Source organism: Pelodiscus sinensis, chromosome 1, assembly GCF_052426305.1.
Source record: "Pelodiscus sinensis isolate ZL-2025 chromosome 1, ASM5242630v1, whole genome shotgun sequence".
Lineage (NCBI taxonomy): Eukaryota > Metazoa > Chordata > Testudines > Trionychidae > Pelodiscus > Pelodiscus sinensis.
The window spans coordinates 85,750,150-85,770,465 of record NC_143052.1 but is presented as its reverse complement, the minus strand read 5'-3'; the positions used below and the strand labels follow the sequence as shown (position 1 = coordinate 85,770,465).

Genomic DNA, 20,316 nt, shown 5'->3' with positions numbered 1-20,316 from the left:
ACATTTATCAGGAAGAAAAATCAGAGTGCAACTTCCTGAAAGATTAAGAATAAACCAAATGCATGACTGCTAAGATAGGAAACATACAGTTTCCATACATATTTAAGTACAAAAGATCATACCAAAAATATCCCTTTGTTAAGATAAGTATGATTTTTAAAGTATGATCAGTATGATTTGTATCAGAAAGTATCAGTATGTTTTGATGAAAATTATAAACAGAAAACGCTTACTATTTTGCAGAAAATCTTTGTCAGCAAGAAACATCCACTGAAAATAAGCTTCCCAAAGGACACCCTGCTGAGCAATTTGCTGGTCTACTTCATGGATCTTCACCTATATGTGACCCACCTGAAAATCCACTTCAGCTATATAGTAAAGCAAACCATTGCAGTGATCAACAAGAAAGCAGTTTAAACAAGAACACAGTACAACAGAGACAGCTACAGCAGGAAAACAACCCCGATCCGCCAGCTAAGAAAAAAAAACCACAAGTTGTAAACAGAACCATATTTCATACTAAAATTAATCCTTTAGAAAATAATACATTGGTTGGCACAACAACAAGAATAAGTGAACAATGGGTTATTACGACTGGGGGATTTGTGGAGCGAGCATGCACACTTGGGAGGATCCGATCTTTGCCAAAGACTCTGCTTGAAATGCATTTATCCAAAAATGTTTCAAAGTCTGACTCTAATCTCATCTCTTATCCATCTAATGGGAAAAAAGCAGGAAGCAGCTGGAGTGAACCCATATCAAACCAAGAAAATTCTAAAGGAAATTCTGAAAGAACCCCATCCTTTACTTCAGAATGGGAAGAAGTAAGTCTTTGGTTACATTGCACAAATAAATGCATAAAATTGTGGAGAAACTTATTCTCTTTTCCAAATTACTGGGGGAAGAAATTATAAATTGAATATGCTCAATAGGAAATCCTCAGGGAATGTGTATCATGGAGTACTACAAAGCCGTTTGACAGCTAGGATAAAATGGAAATCCACTTTTGCTCTCAATGCCAAACTCTTAGCAGAGTCTATTGTTTCCATAGGGAATGAAGTCAACCAGAAGTAATCTGTAACTTTCTGTGATGTTCAGGAGAAAGCACATATTATATCCTACTAAACCTCTACACTACTAGAATTTATAAATTGATAAAATAGCTTCATATTGCTGCTTCTCCTTGCTGTTTCAGTGCTTGGTGATTATTTCAGTTAGCCTCTTCGGGGCATCAGTTAATGAGACAACAGTAAATGGCAGATATGAAAAATCTGTAGATTCTACTTTTTTTTGGTGGAACAAAACCTCTGAATTTTCACAAAGCCTTGATATATAACACATCCTCCGTCAGTCCCACTTTTACATTGCATTTTGTATGTTCCTGATCCTTACAGGAATGAGCAGGTGTTGGAGGGGAGCTGTGCTTGGGACTATTTTGATTTGGGATGTTGGTACAAATTAATGCTGCTTTTGTGATATGTTTGAAGGACATTTTTCTGCAATTTCAGAATTTAGTTGAAAGTTTTCAGTATTTTTTACAGAGTCTTTACTTTGAATTTTTCTTTATGGCTGCGCTAAATGTTAAGCACATAAATTGTCTCCTGTAGAGACTGAAGTTCCTATCTTATTGTAATTAATAAGTTGGGAGAGGGAGGTGTTTGAAATTTTGCAACTATTGTGTAGCTGCAGTCGCATTTCTTTAAAGGTAAGCTGCAAAAGGGAAATATCCCTATCCCATACATACACCCCATAGTGTCAGCTCCTGCCAGTCCTACCCCCAGCAGGGCTGAATAATCCCAGACAGGAGACACCATAGCTTGGGTGGGGCTGTGGGCAGTATAGCCATGTTGCAAGGAGAAGTTCCTGCTGAAGGGGACTAGCTCCTAAGTGCGAAGGATTCCATACTCCTTTTTATTAGCTGCAGTGTCTCTTGGGAGTAGATCCCTACATATCTCAATGTCTTACTGCATATATCTGTGGGTAAACATTTGTATCCAGGCAGGGCTCTACATATAAAGAAGGCATAAAAGGTGCGTAGTGTTTGGTTTGGTTTGGTTTATTTGTCTTGTTATTCAAAATTAGAAATGTATGTCCTATTTTTCCTGAAGAACTCTTAACAACTAGTAAAGTGCTGATATCACAAGAGTCAAGAGGATGAAAACTGAATAGTAGAGGAGAGAAGGCTTTTTTAGTATTCCCAGTTTAAACTTTCTTTTAAAAGTATTATCACCTAATTGATGCCAATGACTAACTAAGGTTGAAGAGAGTGAACATTTTAGTTAAAGCCATCCCACTACTTATTTTCAATAAAATTTAAAAACTAACAGTGCTTACCCTCAGAGACATCCATTAGCTCCTCTAGCAAAACCAGGCAGAAAAGAGATTAATAGTCTAAAGGCTTGTCTACAATAAGGTTTTGTTTGCTTGTTTTGTGTAACAAGGGTTTGAAACCGGACTAAGCCATTTTCTGGTGCAGATAATTTTTTACTCCAGTGCACCTCTATCATCTGTGCTCATGGTGTGAACTGTAATGCTATTATATGAGCTATCTCTAGTGGAGACAAGCTAAGGATATTTTTAAAAAGTAAAAGAAAAAATTGAAAAGAAGCCTAGAACCTTCATACCTTCATTTTTGTCTCAGAAAGAAACTCCCTTTTAAAAACAGTTGTTGCAGGTCACTTTCACAGCTGATTTAATAAGTTACCAGTAAGATAGATTGAATTGTGAAGGTTATATCTTCTCAGTGGAAAAATGTTTGGAGTCACATTATAATTTTAGTTACTGGTGTACATTTTAGGTTATTGAGATTAAACTAGAGCCTTTAAAAAATGTAAGCGTCATTTACCAGAAATTGTGTAGTGGTTTTAAAATTGCAGACACTGGAATTTTTATATCATCTCTGATTTTTCTCCTGCCACAGATGATATTATTTAGGAAAAAATGGAACTCCTCTTTCCTAACATTAAACATATGAATAAATGACAAAATGTTTCTCTATTTTCAAACTCTGTTTACTTATTATCATCATGCTTTCTCACTTATTATATATACCATTCCAACCCTGAGACCTACATTTTTGTTTTATAGTTTTCCATGGAAAGTGGAGGGTGGAGCTGAGGTGGAGTTGCACTAAATTCAGTAGCTCTGATATTAAAAAGGGTAAAAGGAATGGCCTGGGTAAATGTAGTACTTTCAGACAGATATTGTGATTCTTTGCAAGATAACTGAGCAACAGAAATAGGATTCAATTAATAATGAATTAAAGGAGAATATATATTTAATGCCAATCAACATGGGTTTATGGAAAATAGAATCTAACTTGATGTCTTTTTATGAAATTACAAATGTGGTTAATAAAGGTAATAATGTTAATGTAATTAATATACTTCTATAAGGGGTTTGAGTTGGTGCTGCATTACATTTTGATTTAAAAATTACATTTTGATTATAAAATTTAAAATGAAACACAATAAATTGAGTAAAATCTGATGTGAACTGATACATCACAAAATGTCATTGAGCAGGTGGTTTTCTGTTGGGGACTGGGTCTTGGCTGTATGCCATTTAATATTTTTATTAGTGACCTGAAAGAAAACTTAAAATCGTCACTGATAACATTTTCAGATGACACAAGCATTGGGGAGTGGTAAATAATAAAAATGACAGGTCACTAATACAGAGTGATTTGGATTGCTTGGTGTAATTTAATATCACTGAATGTATACACGTAGGAACAAAGAATATAGGCCATATTTATAGGATGGGGCACTCTAGCCTGGCAAGCAATGTCTCTGAAAAAGATTTGAGGTTGCGATGGATAATTAGCTGATCATGACCTCCCTTTGCAGCACTGTGTCTCAAAAACTTAATGCAATAGTTAGATATATAAACAGGGGAATTTCACATAGGAGAAGATAAGTTATTTTATTGCTGTGTTTAGCACTTGTGCAACTGCCACTGAAATACTATGTCGCATTCTGGTGCCTACAATTCAAACGGGAGGTTGATAAATTGGAGCGGGTTCAGAGCGGAGAAGAGTTACAGTTAAAGGAGTAAAGAACATACCCACGCTCGCTGACAGGGAAGGGAAGGAAAGGGAAGGGAGCAAAAAGGGCAGTTGTCCTGGGGCCTCAGAAGTCTGAGAGGCCCAAGGCTCCCACCCTGTAGCAGAAGCGGCCAGAGAGCTGAGCCCTTTAAACTATTGTCAGAGCCCTTTCAATTACTGTCAGAGCACGGCATACTCCAGGCAGCGCTAAGACTGGGAGGGGGTAGGGTGAAGGGAATGTGCGCCGCTCTCTGGGCGACTCTGAGGACTGCCTGGGAGTCGGCATACGGCACCCCTTCTGTCCGAGACTATCCATTCCAGGAACACAGAGTCAGGCACCACACACACCTTGGCCAGGGACCCGTGAAGGCTGTCAGTGACTCTGAACACACCTGCTAGTGATAGACTCAAGGAGCTCAATGCTTAAGAAAGAAAAGATTGTTACAGTCTCTGGCTGTGTCTAGACTGGCCAGTTTTTTTGGAAAATCAGCCGCTTTTCCGGAAAAACTTGCCAGCTGTCTACACTGGCCGCTTGAATTTCCGCAAAAGCACTGACTTCCTACTGTAAGAAATCAGTGCTTCTTGCGGAAATACTATTCTGCTCCCGTTCAGGCAAAAGTCCCTTTACGTGCAAAGCTTTTGCGCAAAATGGCCAGTGTAGACAGCTCAGATTTGTTTTCTGCTTTTTTTTCGGAAAAGCGCGTCTAGATTGGCACGGATGCTTTTCCGCAAAAGCACTTTTTGCGGAAAAACATCCGTGCCAATCTAGATGCTCTGTTCCGAAAATGCTTGTAACAGAAAACTTTTCAGTTAAAAGCATTTCCAGAAAATCATGCCAATCTAGACGCAGCCCCTAAGTACCAACACACTGAACACATGTTAAATAATGGGGTTTTGCAAACAATCTGAAGATAGACAAATTGAAACTGCAAATAAGGCATTTTTAAACAATGAGAGTAATTAATCTGTGGAACAACTTACCAACCAATGATTATGGTGAAGTCTCCATCACTGGCAATTTTAAAATCATGATTGGAGGGCTTTTTTCTAAATAATATGTTTTGAGAATTATTTTAGAGAAACTCTGGGACTGGCTTGTTTTATGCAGGAGGTCAGACTAATAATCTCAGTGGTTCCCCTGTTTTTGAAATCTATGAAACCATTAAAACCCTTCAAATTAACAAATGTGCAAAGGCATCTTGGGAGGGATGTGATATGGCTCACAACCCATATCATGCTACAGTCGGCATAATTCTTTTTCCAGCAGTAGGCTTGGGGGGGGGGAACAAGCAAATAGGAGATTAAGAAAATTACGCTACAATTTTAAATGAACAAGCAAATCAGTGCTTAATAACCCCACGCTAATATCACTATCCATTAGTGTGACAGATGTGTCAGTTTCCTGCAACATCTTTGTATCTTTGAGAGATCTTACTGGATTAATCTTATGGTCACATTATGGGCCAGGTATTTCTTTTTATTTTTGCTTAATATTTTCTGTGTATTGCTTTTTACCTTAAGAATAAATGTACTTACTTATACAGAGCCATGTGTTGATCTATAACTGCTTGCAATGATGCTGTTCATAAGCTTTCAGAGAGAATGCATAGCACATATGCTGGCCTGGTTAGGCATTCTGGCTTGCGGACAAAATCACAGTGTGGGCAAGGAACCATACAGTCTGGTAAAACTCCCGTCAAGTGGGAGAGAGAGACAAGTCTCCACACAAGAGAGGTGGTAGCTGAGGAGCCAATAGCCTAGAATGTGTGCACTTGGTGAATAAAGAGCATTACTGTTTAGATAATCCTCTAATGGCTTACAAACATCATCAAACAAATCAGTGCTTCTTTGCATCCTGTAAATTAAGTTCCCATTTCATATACTGTAAAGATAAAAGAGGCTGTTGTGATCATCTAGTCTGATCTCTGTATAACAAAGATCATAGAACTTCCCTGAATTAATTCCTTAATAAATTAGAGCATATTGTTTCGAAAAAAAATCTAACTTTGGTGTAAAAATTTCCACTGATGGAGAATCAGTATTGGAAAATTGATCCAAATAGTTAATTACTCTCGTTGCTCAAAAGTTGTGCATTATTTTGAGTCTGAAAAGAATATTTTTATACCTTTGTTTGTTACACTGAGGAGTTATCAAATTTTTGTTCTCCATATATATACTGGGATAAATTCACCCCTTCTGCTGTTACACAGAATGGTTACACAGTCACCATTTATGTATCTTTATTTAAGTTACGTACATCTAAAGTATGACAAAGGGGTTGAAAGTATGCTGATACAGTTATATGTGCATAGGAGTTTGTGAATTGGAAAAGAAAAAGGGGAAAATTCAGTTGTGAAGAATTTGGGTAATAAATTGTTCTTTGTGATCTTCTTGATTACATTGTTGTTTTATAACAGTAAAATGTCGTAGTTTCTGTGTTTGAACATTGTAATCAAATACAATAGATTAATTAAATGAGATATTTTTCCTGCTTTCTCTCTTGCAGATTGATAAGATAATAAGTTCCATAGATGCTGGAATTAACACTGGGCTAGAGATGAATGATGATGCTGCAGGTATGAAAGAAAGCTTTTCTAAATATTACTTAATACGCTGGCTTTTAGGACACATAGGTCATTTGTGATACAATTCTGCTAAGTAACCTAATATGCTGAAATCCATCTTATATTTATTTTAATACCAGTGGACAGAATTAGTTTCATTTACTTTCACAGAAGCAGTATGACAACTATTTCAAAATCATCAGTATCAATGGTAAATTGGAATCATTAATGTTGTTTGTAACCTTAGCAGAGAAAAATGTCTACAAATATTCTCTTCAATAGTGATTTTTTTTTTACAGATGAATCTTTGTTGGCAATGTTGGGATCCCTAGTGTAAATAGCTGGTGACATTATTTTAGCACCAAGTTATCTTACCTTGTTTCAAACAAATCTTTGACACTGCCAAAATAGTGCTGACAGAAACTGGTGCTAGCAACAGTGGGCAATTTTTTCCAATTTCCCTAGAGTAGACAAACCTGAGGTGTCTAAGTCATGGCTAGCATTATTGGCATGTCAATATAAATCTATATTACTTTGCTGAGATATCAGATTTTAGAAATTATCATTTCATCTCCCTATTCTGGTGGAAAAAAGAGTTGCATGGGGAGTAATTTGTTCTCCTTCGAGTGGTCCCCGTGGGTGCTCCACTCTGGGTGCTGGTGCGTCCTCGCGCCGGCGACCGGAGACTTTTTCTAGCTGTTTCTGCCGCGGCGCTCAGGCGCCGTGGCGCCCTCTAGTGTTGTTCGAACTGAAGGGCGCCTGCGCGCGCGCGGCTCCTCAGTTCCTTCTCTACCGTCCTCGGCAGCAGACGGAGCGCTCTCTCTCTGCCAAATCTGTCAGAGAAAAACAGTTAAAATTGTCGTTTCTACCCCCCTCTTCCCTCATTATCCAAGTTCTTAAACCCCCCCTAACCAGTTAAAACAACAAAAAAACAAAACAAAAAAAAAGTTTTTTCTCTGGTTGCGGTTCGCCGCTTGTTCCCCAGCCCTTCATGCCCGGCTCGCCGGGATTTAAGCGCTGCGAATCATGTCGGGATGCCATGCCCGCGTCCGACAGACACTCTGCGTGCATTAAGTGTCTGGGGGAGGCACACCAGACGCAGAAGTGCCAGCACTGCTCTAAGCTAACAGCCAGAGCGCGACGTGACAGAGCCAACAGACTCACGACTCTCTTATATGAGAAGTCGCTCCGTCCCTCCTCAGACGATTCGCCTCAGCAAGCTAAGGGTATGGAGAAAGATCAGCCTCCTACCCATTCTTCCTCCGCGACATCAAAATCGGCTCTCCCTCCGGCCTCAGCTATGTCCTCAGGATCGCCGGTGAGCACTGTGGACATGCCGGGAACCTCCGGTGCGCCGCGGTCTAAGACGCAGGCACCGCACAAGAGAGCTCATTCTGAGCCGAAACAAAAGGCAATGGCACTGGCCGCTTTGGCACCTAAGCCGTCATCGGCACCGACGGCGCCGTCTATGGAGCGCTCGGTACCGAAACAACACCTAACGGCACCGGGCCCTGCACCGAAGAAAGCCCGCACCGAAAGCCTATCCAGTAAAACCTCGGTGCCGAGATGTACGTCGGCACCGACATCACCGCCGAAACCGCACCGCTCGGCACCCTCTCAAAGCTGAAGCCGGTACCGATCCTCAGTGCGGAGTCACACCTCATCGGCACCGCCATCCCCGGCTTCCTCCATCCATTCTACCAGATCACACCATTCTTCAGCTAGTGGCATCGGAACCGAACCTAGAAGCAGATTCTCATCACAGCATTCCAGCCCGTCTCAAAGACCTCCATCTTGGCAAATGCCTGCGGTTCAGTACGCATACCCTCCCCCTCCGCACCAATGGTATCCACACCAATACCCCTATCCACCACCGCCATACGCCACACAATGGCAACCGTGGAGTCCACACCCAAAGAGGTCTCACCACCGGCCCTCATCTACAGTCTCTAGGCCACCTCCAGCCTCTCCCCCTGCTACCACATCAGCTACAGAGCCAAACTCTCCTGCTCCTTCGGATGGCCATGATTCACTTTCTGATGGCGAGACCAGATCTCCGATGCACAACTCCTCTTCCTCCCCAGACGAAGCGGTCACCACTGATGCCCCACCGTCGGGAGACGACACTAAAAAGTTTCAAGAGCTCTTTAAACGAGTAGCACTAGCTCAAGAAAAAGATCTTCAGGAGGTCCAGGTCAAACAATATCGACTTCTCCGCTCACTTCAACCCCCAACAGCTACTAGAATCGCCATCCCGATGGATGAGGCTATTATGGACCCAGCCAACAACATTTGGCAAACGCCAGCGTCCATTACACCAACAAACAAGAGAGTAGACCGCAAATATTTCATCGCTCCCAAGGATATGGACTTTCTGTTCACCCATCCACCCCCTAACTCCCTGGCAGTGGATTCGGTCCGACATAAGGGTAAACAGCCTAATTTAAGATCAACCCCACAGGACAGGGATCACAAAAAGGTGGACATTATGGGCCGAAAGGTCTATTCTTCTTCCACACTACTCCTTAGAGTGGCCAATTATACCGCTATGCTGGCAGACTATGATAATGCCAATTACTCGAAGCTCCAGGACCTTCTTCAACATCTCCCAGAGCATAAATGCCCAGCCCTGCGTAGCATTATGCAGGAGGGCCTGGCCATTTCACGCACAGCTTTACAGTCAGTTATGGACGTGGCAGACACTGCGGCTCGAATTACAGCCTCCGCAATAGTCCTACGCCGAATGTCATGGCTACAACCCTCTGGCGTCCCTAGGGACCTTCAGCAAAAGGTCAAGGATTTACCCTTTGATCGCACCAATCTATTTGCATCCAAGACCGATGAGGTGCTACATTCTATGAAAGACTCCCGTACAACCCTTAGAACTCTAGGAATGTACACTCCCCCTTTTAGAAGGAATAGATATCAGCCTTACCAATGACCCAGGGAACCATTCCGTCAACAGCCCAAATACGATTTCCATAAACAAAGACCACATCGTCGTAGACCTCAACGTCAACAGCAACATGCCACACCTCATCCCCCTGCTGGCAAGCAGCAGGTTTGAAGGCCTGGTCGAGAGCCAGGAAGCCAATCCGCCGACCCTCCCGACAGCTACCCTACAATTTCACTACCCCCTCCGAGCTTTTTTCCACCAATGGTCCCTCATTACCTCGGACAAGTGGGTTTTGAATTTAGTCCAGTCTGGCTACGTCATCCCCTTTACGTCTACCCCGCCCAACCACCCTCCTACCCTACCCCCTTTCAGGGACCCCTCTCACGAAACCGCACTCCTACAGAAAGTCTCACGCCTCATTCAACTGGGCGCAGTAGAACACGTACCAAAACAATTCTGCGGCCGGGGATTCTACTCGACGTACTTCCTAACCCAGAAGAAGACAGGAGGCTGGCGCCCCATTTTAGATCTCAGGCACCTCAACAAATACATTGCATACCACCGTTTCAAGATGGTTACCCTTTCAACTATCATTCCCTCTCTCGACCAACACGATTGGCTTTCGGCTCTCGACCTTCAAGACGCGTACTTCCATATTACAATTCATCCTGCTCACAGACGCTTTCTACGATTTATAGTGGGTACCCAGCACTACCAATACAGAGTACTCCCGTTTGGCCTTTCTACGGCCCCCAGGGTATTCTCCAAGACTCTATCAGTCGTAATGGCCTTTCTCCGACGCCAAGGCATCATAATATTTCCATACCTGGACGATTGCCTCATAAAAGCTGCGTCTTTCCACGAAGCAAAGGCCATGACAGACACCACAGTAGCCCTCCTACTCAGTCTCGGGTTTCACGTAAATTACGCAAAATCCACTTTGCGTCCCACACAGAAACTGGAATTCATAGGCGCCCTCCTCGATACGATCACAGCAAGGGCCACTCTTCCCGATCACAGGTTCGCAACGATATGCGACCTTGTCCGAGCAACACAGGCGGCACCTACTGTCACGGTCCGCCATTGCCTCAAAATCCTCGGGCACATGGCCTCTACGACTTACGTCGTCAATCTCGCCAGACTCCACATGAGACCCCTTCAGTCCTGGCTAGCTACGGTATACAAACCCTTCAGGGACCAAATGAGCAAGCATGTTGCGATTCCACCTCGCGTTATCAATTCCATGCTCTGGTGGACAACCCCTCGAAACATGCTACACAGTGTCCCCTTTCAACGTCCAGCGTCTACTCTAACGCTCATAACAGACGCATCACTCATGGGATGGGGAGCTCACCTGGGAACCATCACAGCCCAAGGCAAATGGTCATTCGTAGAGCAAGCACTCCACATCAACATTCTCGAGCTACGGGCAGTCAGATACGCATGCCAACATTTCATTCAGCACATAGCTCACAAGACCATCACCATTATGACGGACAATACCACATGCATGTATTACATCAACCGTCAGGGTGGCGCTCGCTCCCCTTCTCTATGCTCGGAAGCCACCAAATTTTGGACCTGGTGCCTCTCCCCTGGGGTCACCCCCTCTGCAGTATACCTTCCCGGAATACTCAACGTCACAGCAGACACCTTAAGTCGCACATTCATGGACCAGCACGAGTGGGAGATCGACAGACGCGCCCTCACACCGATCTTCCGTCTTTGGGGCCAACTGGAAGTGGACCTTTTCGCCACAAAGAACAATCGGAAGTGCCACCTCTACTGCTCCAGGGGAGCCCTGGGCAGGAATTCCCTCGGAGACGCCCTTTCCATCCCATGGAACTCCTCCCTCCTGTACGCCTTTCCCCCCCCTCCCACTCCTGCACAGAGTCCTGGACAAGATCAGATTGAGCCAGGCACGCATGATTTTGGTGGCACCTGCTTGGCCCAGACGAACATGGTATCCTTACCTCCTCAAGATGATGATAGCAGAACCGTATCCCTTCCCTCCACGCTGCGACCTCCTCTCACAAGATCACGGTCAAACCCTTCACCCGGACATCACCAGGCTGAAGCTCCACGCTTGGCTCCTTCATGGCTCCATGATGCCGAAACTGCCTGCTCAGAACAAGTAAGACACATACTAATTAATAGTCGCAGACGCTCTACTAGGAAGACCTACCGCTACAAGTGGACGCGTTTCTCCCAATGGTATGCTCAGACCCATGCAGACCCACCACACCTTGCTCCAATACATAACTTATTGGACTACTTACTCTCTCTGAAACATTCCGGCCTAGCACTTAGTAATATTAAGGTCCATGCCGCGGCCATAGCAGCTTTCCACCATCACCCTCCAAGCTCTTCTTTCCTCGCTGACCCAATAACCAAGTGCTTCTTCAAAGGCCTGCAGAACACCTTTCCTCCGGTTCGTCCACCAGTCCCCATTTGGGACCTGAACCATGTCCTCAAGAGCCTCACAAAACCCCCGTTCGAGCCAATAGCAACCTGCTCGTTCTCTCATTTGTCGATGAAGGTGGCTTTCCTGGTCGCCATTACCTCCAGTAGGAGGGTGAGTGAGCTTGCAGCTCTGATGGCTGACCCCCCATATACTGTGTTTTTACAGGACAGGGTGGTACTTAGACCCCACCCTAAGTTCCTACCTAAAGTACTCTCTCCCTTCCACGTGAATGAACCCATACACTTACCTGCATTCTTTCCTAAACCACACACTGAACCGACCCACGCCGTGTGGCACACTCTCGAAGTCCGACGAGCTTTGGCGTTTTACATAGATCGTACGAGACCATGGCGGGCCTCGCCTAGACTCTTCATCTCATACGCGGATAGATCCAAGGGACAAGCAGTCTCATCTCAAAGAATCTCTAAATGGATTACATCCTGCATCAAGACCTCTTATACTTTATATAACAAAGACTTACCTGGACTTATCACAGCTCATTCCACTAGAGCAGTGGCTTCCACGACCGCTTTTCTCCATAATGTGCCATTACAAGACATTTGCAACGCCGCTACCTGGTCATCCGACCATTCCTTTGCACAACACTATGCTCTCTCCACCTCGATAGCATCTTCTATGGCGGTTGGACAAGCAGTGCTGTCTACAGTTACTACCACACGGCTCCAAACCCACCTCCGCGAGCTGACAACTGCTGTGTAGTCACCCAGAGTGGAGCACCCACGGGGACCACTCGAAGGAGAAGAAAGAGTTACTCACCTTGTGCAGTAACGGTTGTTCTTCGAGATGTGTCCCCGTGGGTGCTCCACTACCCTCCCTCCTTCCCCTGCTTGAAGCCTGATGCTCTGGTGGGTAGAGAAGGAACGGAGGAGCCGCGCGCGCACAGGCGCCCTTCAGTTCGAACAACACTAGAGGGCGCCACGGCGCCTGCGCGCCACGGCAGAAACAGCTAGAAAAAGTCTCCGGTCGCCGGCGCGAGGACGCACCAGCACCCAGAGTGGAGCACCCACGGGGACACATCTCGAAGAACAACCGTTACTGCACAAGGTGAGTAACTCTTTCTTTTTTGGGAATGAGCCTGATGCCACCTCACTGTTGGAAAATCACTGCTAATTCCTCCATGGAGTCACATATGCCTGTATTGGGCAGTGATTATGCATATTATCTTGTAGATAAAGTACTGTAATACAGAATATTCCAATAGCTATCTGTTTCATGGAGCAGTACTGGTGTCTATACCAGAAGAGATCTGCAGCTTATCAATTAGGCAGAAATAATTGCTAGTCAGTAAAAAAGAAATCCAGGGAAATAACAGATTTGAATGCAAATATGGTTGCAAAAATATACATGGCACACGCAGATTTGTTTCTGGAAGAGAATGAGCAGTATGGTAGAAAAATCGGGATAGTGAAATTAAGAGAGACTGAAAAATGCCTGGCATATTGTGCTAATTTTCTAGAATTTGTAATGCTCTTAAGTAAAATTATAGGTAAAGGACCTCTAGACAACAAATTGGCACTTACGCCATGACAAGACTTCTCCAGCCAAGATGACAATGGTTGTTGTTATTTTGGACTATAGTAGCACTTAGGGTATGTCTAGACTACATGGCTCCGTCGACGGAGCCATGTAGATGAGTTTACTAGACATAGGGAAATGAAGCAGCGATTTAAATAATCGCCGCTTCATTTACATCAAAATGGCCATCACACTGTGCCAATCAACTGTTTGGCGGCACAGCGGGGCAGTCTGGACGTGCCGCGGTTGACAAGGGAAGCCCTTGTCGACCGCTCTGTTATGCCTCATGAAATGAGGTTTACCGGAGCGGTTAACAAAGGCTTCCCTTGTCGACCGCAGCGTGCCCAGACTACCGTGCTGTGCCGCCAAACAGCTGATCGGCACAGCACGGTGGCCATTTTTATGTAAATGAAGCAGCAATTATTTAAATCGCAGCTTCATTTCCCTATGTCCAATAAACTCGTCTATATGGCTCCGTCGATGGAGCCATGTAGTCTAGACATATCCTTAGAGATCTCAACCAAAATTAGAGCCTCAATATGAAGAAAACACAAGAGAAGTATAGTGACAAAAGGAAAGGGGATGACAAAACACTAATAGGCACATAGGGTTATATAGTTTAGATAAGCACCCATTACTTCTTGTGACCAGACTTTCATTTTCCCTCTAATTTTTTAAACTGTATCTCATGAGACTCCCAATAATTCTGGCCATCAAGCATATGTGCTCTCTTCCTTATCAGTGGGCACTGTGTTCCATACTCTTTTTCTTAACACTCACATGTGATATTCAGTTCTCCAGCCCTTTCATCTGGCAGGAGATCTATTGTGTCTTAATTTTTCTGTTCCAAAAAAGCCTCTGTAGGTCTCAGATTCCTTCCTTTCAGTTTGCAGCTGGCTGACAACCTAGCTTTTCCGGTACCACCTTTTCTTTATCAGTGTAAGTGCAGCTGAGCTCCATTATATAATTCTACCATCAATGAAGAATCATAAGTATACAAATGAACCAAGTAAGAGCATATTTTTCTAATCTAACAATCTTTAATGTAAACAAAGAAGTGCCAGTCTCTCTCAGAGCTTGCTGCAAACATCACCATTAGAATTTTCACTTTAAAAGAATTCTCTGTAATAGTTCAAAGCCTTCTCAATTTAATGTCCCATCACCAGCTGTTAGATTCATGTCATAGGCAGTTCCATAATACCATCCTCTCTTTAAACTTACCATGCTCAGTCTTGAAACCAATTAGATTTTCTGCTCCTCTCCAAATGACATTCCCGCACTTTGCTTTCCTGAAGCTTAGAAATCTGTCTAATTTCAAGCCTAAATTTGTTCGTGGGCAGTTTATATCTAGGGTGACTATATTTACCTGTGTTGAATATGGGACACCTGGAAAAATTGTTCGTATTCAAGTGAGTTCAATGGTAATCAGAACTCAACAGTGCTAATGTTCAAATTAACAACTAGTTGACTGAGCATCTGTTAAACATACATATTGCATAGCTGGATTCTTTTTATTTACCTTCCTATCTTTAAGGCTTTAGGGTTCACATGGGAGTGTGAGGGACACACTCCCATACATCTCATTCACACAGCAGGGTGACCAATGCCCTGAATCTCCCTGGTTGGTGCTCTCTACCCTTGCCTGACTTGTCCCACAGGACAAACCCACCTCTCTTGGTATCCGAAGCTGTGTATTTCCAAGGCAACCCATGGGGGCGCACACAAGGTTGCTGAGAAGGGATGCAGCCCGTGCCAGATGGAAATGGGATGAGCGGCAGAGCCCTGATGTCATGTAGTAGGGACTACACTGATGGACCAGCAGAGGGAGCATCTGGCTCCTATGCTGCAGTTTTGCTCCACCAGCAGCTTTGCATGTCCACTTCCGTTGTCGACCACTGGAACCTCTCCACACACACAGTCACCACTGATGGGCATGCAGATGGCAAGGAGGGATCTGGCCAACAGCAAGACCTACCAGAACTGACTGGGAAAGACAGAAAATACAGGACAATTTGCCCATTTTTAAGAAAAAGTTGGGACATCAGCAGGCGGGCTTAAAATGGGACTGTCCCTTTAAAAATGAGATGTCTGGTCAGCCTATTTATATCCATTTGTTTTTGTGTCAACACTGGAGCTTAAATAACTCCTCTACCTCCCTGGTATTTATGGTTTTGATGTGTTTATAAAGAACAACCCTCTCTTCCCTCAGCCTTCTTTTGCTTAGGATACACAAGTCAAGCTCTTTGAGTCTCCTTTCCTAAGGTAGGGTTTCCATTCCTTGGGTCATTCTAGAAGCCCTTTCCTGCACCTGCTTCAGTTTGAATTCACCTTTTCTTTCATACTCTATTTGAAAAAGCCTTCACCTAGGTAAGGTTATACTTTTTAAAACAAACACACACACACACACACACACACAAACACACACACACACACACACACACACACACACACACACACACACACACACACAAGTTGCTTGATTTACCAGTATCCTAGGGTATGTCTACACAGCAGCATTATTTCAGAATAACTGACATTATTCCGAAATAAAAAAGTGTGTGTCTACACTGCAAGCCTTTATTTCAAAATAATGTTGAGCTGGGGGACTTCTTACTTTGACTCCTGTTACCCTCATTTTATGAGGATTAAGAGATGTTGAAGGAAGAGTGTTCTTCCTTTGGCTTCCTGCTGTGCAGACAGCGCCTAAAGCTGAGTTAAGCTATTTCGACTTAAGCTACGCAATTGAAATAGCTGAAGTTGCATAGCTTAATTCGACTTTAGCCCTGGGCTACGTCTACACTGGCCCCTTTTCCGGAAGGGGCATGTAAATTTCACTAGTCGTCGTAGGGAAATCCGCGGGGGATTTAAATGTCCCCCGTGGCATTTAAATAAAAATGTCCGCCGCTTTTTTCCGGCTTTTAAAAAAGCCGGAAAAGAGCGTCTAGACTGGCCCCGATCCTCCGGAAAAAGTGCCCTTTTCCGGAGGCTCTTATTCTTACTTTGAAGTACCAGTGTATAAGAAATACCAGTGTATAAGACAGAAATGCCTCTAAAATCAAATCGCTGTTTTTTAGTGTCATGCTTCAAAGAAGGCATGCAGGGAGTGTGACACCTAAAAAACAAGTAAAGGGGGAAAAACTAGTTTAGTGTGGAGAACTCATCAGAGTCATCTCAGATATCCAAAAATCATATAAAAGAGCAGGGAGATCTAATTAAATCTTTTAAAACTATTATATCTGAATGAGAATGCGTTACACTAGGACCTTAGTCTGAAATTAGCCTCTTAAGGTCGATATTGTAAGAACTGCATCCACATTACCAAGCCCGTTATTCTGGAAAAAGGGGCCGTGGAATTCAAACTCTGTAATTCTGCTTTTCATGAGGCATAACGCTATTTCCAAACTTGTAAATCCAAAATAACGTTAGTGTGGATGCTCCGGTGCCGCTAATTTGAATTAATTGGCCTCTGAGAGACCTCCTGCAGTTTCCCAGAATGCTTCCTGGGCCTCTGAATCCAAGGTAGTGCATTCATATTAATGGAACCTGCCTCAGACTACATTCAATTCTTCCCCATAGTAAGACCATGGAACTTGAAATTTGTAAAATCCACAAACTCGAACTTAGTGAATGCAAAATAATCTCCTGGTGTAGACAAGGCCTTATTTGAATACTAGCAGTATTTTCTACTTTAGACTGTCTCTTTGCTCTGTGTTGTATAGCTCCAATTACAACAAAGTCCTGGTCTGTGGCTGGAGCTCCCAGTCACTATAGTAATATGAATAATAAATAATTAGAAATGGGTGATATTCAGAGAAATAGTTTATTTGCTATACAATGCCATTGCAGGTTGACTGAAACTTTTCACAAATCCACGTGGCGTTTGCCAGATGTTTGAGTTGAACCAAAATAGTCAAAAGTTTTCACTAATGTCAACATGAAATGTTTTGTTTTGACCCCAAAGATTTAGATTTTCAGGGTGTTTTGACAAAAGCAAAGCAAAGGCTTCACGGAACAGCTAAAGGAAGAGACGAGGTTGTTTCTGCTTCCCTTATAAGCTTTAAACCAGTGGATAAAGTATGGAAATGAATAATCAGCTTTGCAGTTAAGACACTCACTTAGAATGGAAGAGACCCAAGTTCAAGTCATGTATAGAGATTTTAAAAAAAAGCCATAATGTCTTTCCATTCCCCCTCCAAGATCCTGCACTGCACTCAGGTCAGCCTATCACAAGGCTCAAGGCTATATTTATATAGAAAAATTAATGTAATATTAAGTGACAATTGTTTTATATAATCTCATATTTTCAAATAGTTAATCAATTTTGTAAACTTTATGGATACAACAAATCTCCTGTAGTTTTATGTAAATGCCTTGTAAGAGAGTTAGGGTATGTCTACACTACAAAATTAATTTGAAATAACAGCCCTTATTTTGAATTAACTTTAATAGCGTCTACATATACAAACTGCTAAATTCTAAATAGTGGAGCCCTTATTTCAAATTTGGTAAACCTCATTCTACGACGAATAACACCAAATTCGAAATAGCTAATTTGAAATAAGCGCTGTGTAGACACTTATTTCAAATTAGGGGGCCTCCATCCCTTCCCAGGGAGCCCTGGTGGCCACTCTGGGCACAACCAGGAAAACTTATCTGCTCCCCCCCTCCCGCCAGCCCCAGAGCCCTTAAAGGGGCAGACTCTGGCCACAGTGCCTGTGCCTGTTGCCAGCCTGCCAGCACACAGCCAGCAGACCATGCACCTGGCACAGAATGAGCCAGCAACCCGCTGCCACCCAGCCCTCCACCGCTCCCGAGGACCAGGCTGGCGGCTCCCAGGGGTCTGTCAGCCGATGGTCAGGGCAGTGTGTGTGTGTGTGTGTGTGTGTGTGTGTGTGTGTTTCTGAGAAAAGGTTTAACGTCCGTGTCTTTACTGCTAGGACCGGGGTCCTGTCGCAGAGGGTAGCCAGCAGGCCAACAGACGCCCCTTTATAGGAAGAGCTTATTACACCTCAGATTTTAGCTGCTAAGATGCAGAATCCCTTCGCAGCGGGCAGTCTGGGAAAGACTGAGAGATGCCCCAACGGATCTGTCACCTGGGAGTGACACAAATCCAAACGCCCAAGCTCTTCCTATACTTGTCCCTTATGACCGGCTGAAGTTCTTTTAAATTGTGCTTGGGTCTGTTGCAGCAACTGAAGGAGTCAGGTTAAAGCTTAAACAGTTACAGGTTTATTGAGGAAGCTTATAAATCATATGGTTACAATGGCTATTGCTCTATTTCTTAACTGCTAGCAAATATAGATCTTAAAAAAAATGGTTACAAAGAAAATAAAGATAGAAAATAGAAATAATGGTACCAAATGACAGCTTAATCTTTAAAGAGCTCTATTCTATGCATGCACTAAAACAAAAGGACACATACGGGTACAATTTTTACCCCCTTTCTGCGTCGCTCGGTCCCAGCGTGTCAGGCCAGGATCGGTCCCTCAATTCCTCAGAAAGACGAAAATACGAGGTGGGCGTCCCCGTGCACCTCGGGAGGCCAAACACCTAACCTGACCAGCAGGTAAATGGTAGATTGACACTCAGAGTAAGTGTGCTGCTGGACCCATCTTTATACCCATGGGGTCACGTATTTCTCTTTCTTATCTGTGATGCCAAATGGTGCTGGCCTGTCTCTTGTGACGCCAGCTCTTACAAGGGAGTTGCGAACTTAATTTACTAAGTTGGAAGTACTAAGGATTCTTTTCTCAGTGGGAGATTCCTCTCCCAGGGACGGTTCTGTGTGATCATATCAACATTAGGTGCCAGCCCAGCAGTTCTTGCGGCCTCGAGGTCAGTTTATCGCCTCAATTGTTCTTTCCCATATCTATGTTTTCAGCTTACTCGGGGTCAGAGAGAGGCTCGCATATCCTGGTCTCGCATCGAAGCTTCCAAGGCTATGTTGATTTTATTGCTCCTTCTCTGCCCTGTGTACAGGCATCTCAGAGGGCAAGCAAGATTGATGTGACGGGGGGGCCTGTCTGGCTACAGGGCCGCAAAAGGCAGGCACCTTCCTGGTCTAGTGCGGAGATCGTGGACCTCATTAAGGTTTGGGGGGAGGCCTCCAATGCCCACGATCTCCGCACTAGGCACAGGAATGCGGTCGTCTACAGCCGCATGGCTGCCAGCCTTGCCACCAGAGGCCACATGCGCAGCCAGGAGCAGGTGTGGAGTAAAATCAAGGAGCTGCGGCAGGACTATGACAGGGCCTCACAACCAGGGCCTGACCCAGAGGCCTGCCTGCACTATGAGGCCCTGGACCTCATCCTGGGGGGGTCAGATGGTCTGTGCCCCCCTGGTGGTCATTGACCCCAGGGCAGAGGGTCCTGCCCCGACACAGGGGAAGAGGAGGAAGAGGAGGACGACGGCAGCCAGGAGCCTGCAGGGAGTGTGCCCTGCATCCAGGACCCCCGAGCCGAACCGGAGAGCCCGTCAGCAGCCTCATCAGAGGCCGGGTAGGCCTCCACATGTGAGTGCCATCATGGTCCCCTTATGTGAAGCTGGGGCAGGGGAGCCCAGGGACCGTGCGTGTGGGCCTTGCCGACCATGGAGCAGGCAGCAACCTGTGCATCTGCCGTGCCACCCAGGACTTGTGGCCCCATCTGGGTGCCATGCAGGAGCCCTGGCCTGTTCCCCACACGCGTCTATGCGTGAAGGCACATGACAGGCTCCTGACCCTGGGGAGAGACACTGCACACTGCCCTCCCTCCAGACGCCCCCTCTACACAGAGGCAGGGAACATCCTCCCCATCCCCCCTACCACCACCAC

General features: G+C 44.5%; 1 protein-coding gene across 6 annotated transcripts in view; it reads left to right on the top strand.

Moving 5' to 3' along the window:
* Positions 1-20,316, top strand: part of ANKS1B (ankyrin repeat and sterile alpha motif domain containing 1B) — an 821,971-nt gene that overhangs the window by 421,293 nt on the left and 380,362 nt on the right. For all 6 annotated transcript variants that reach the window (XM_075933985.2, XM_075933942.2, XM_075933974.2 and 3 more), the window contains exons 14-15: positions 244-824; positions 6,552-6,621. In XM_075933985.2, coding sequence (XP_075790100.2) covers positions 244-824; positions 6,552-6,621 — 651 coding nt within the window. The remainder of the gene's footprint in view (positions 1-243; positions 825-6,551; positions 6,622-20,316) is intronic.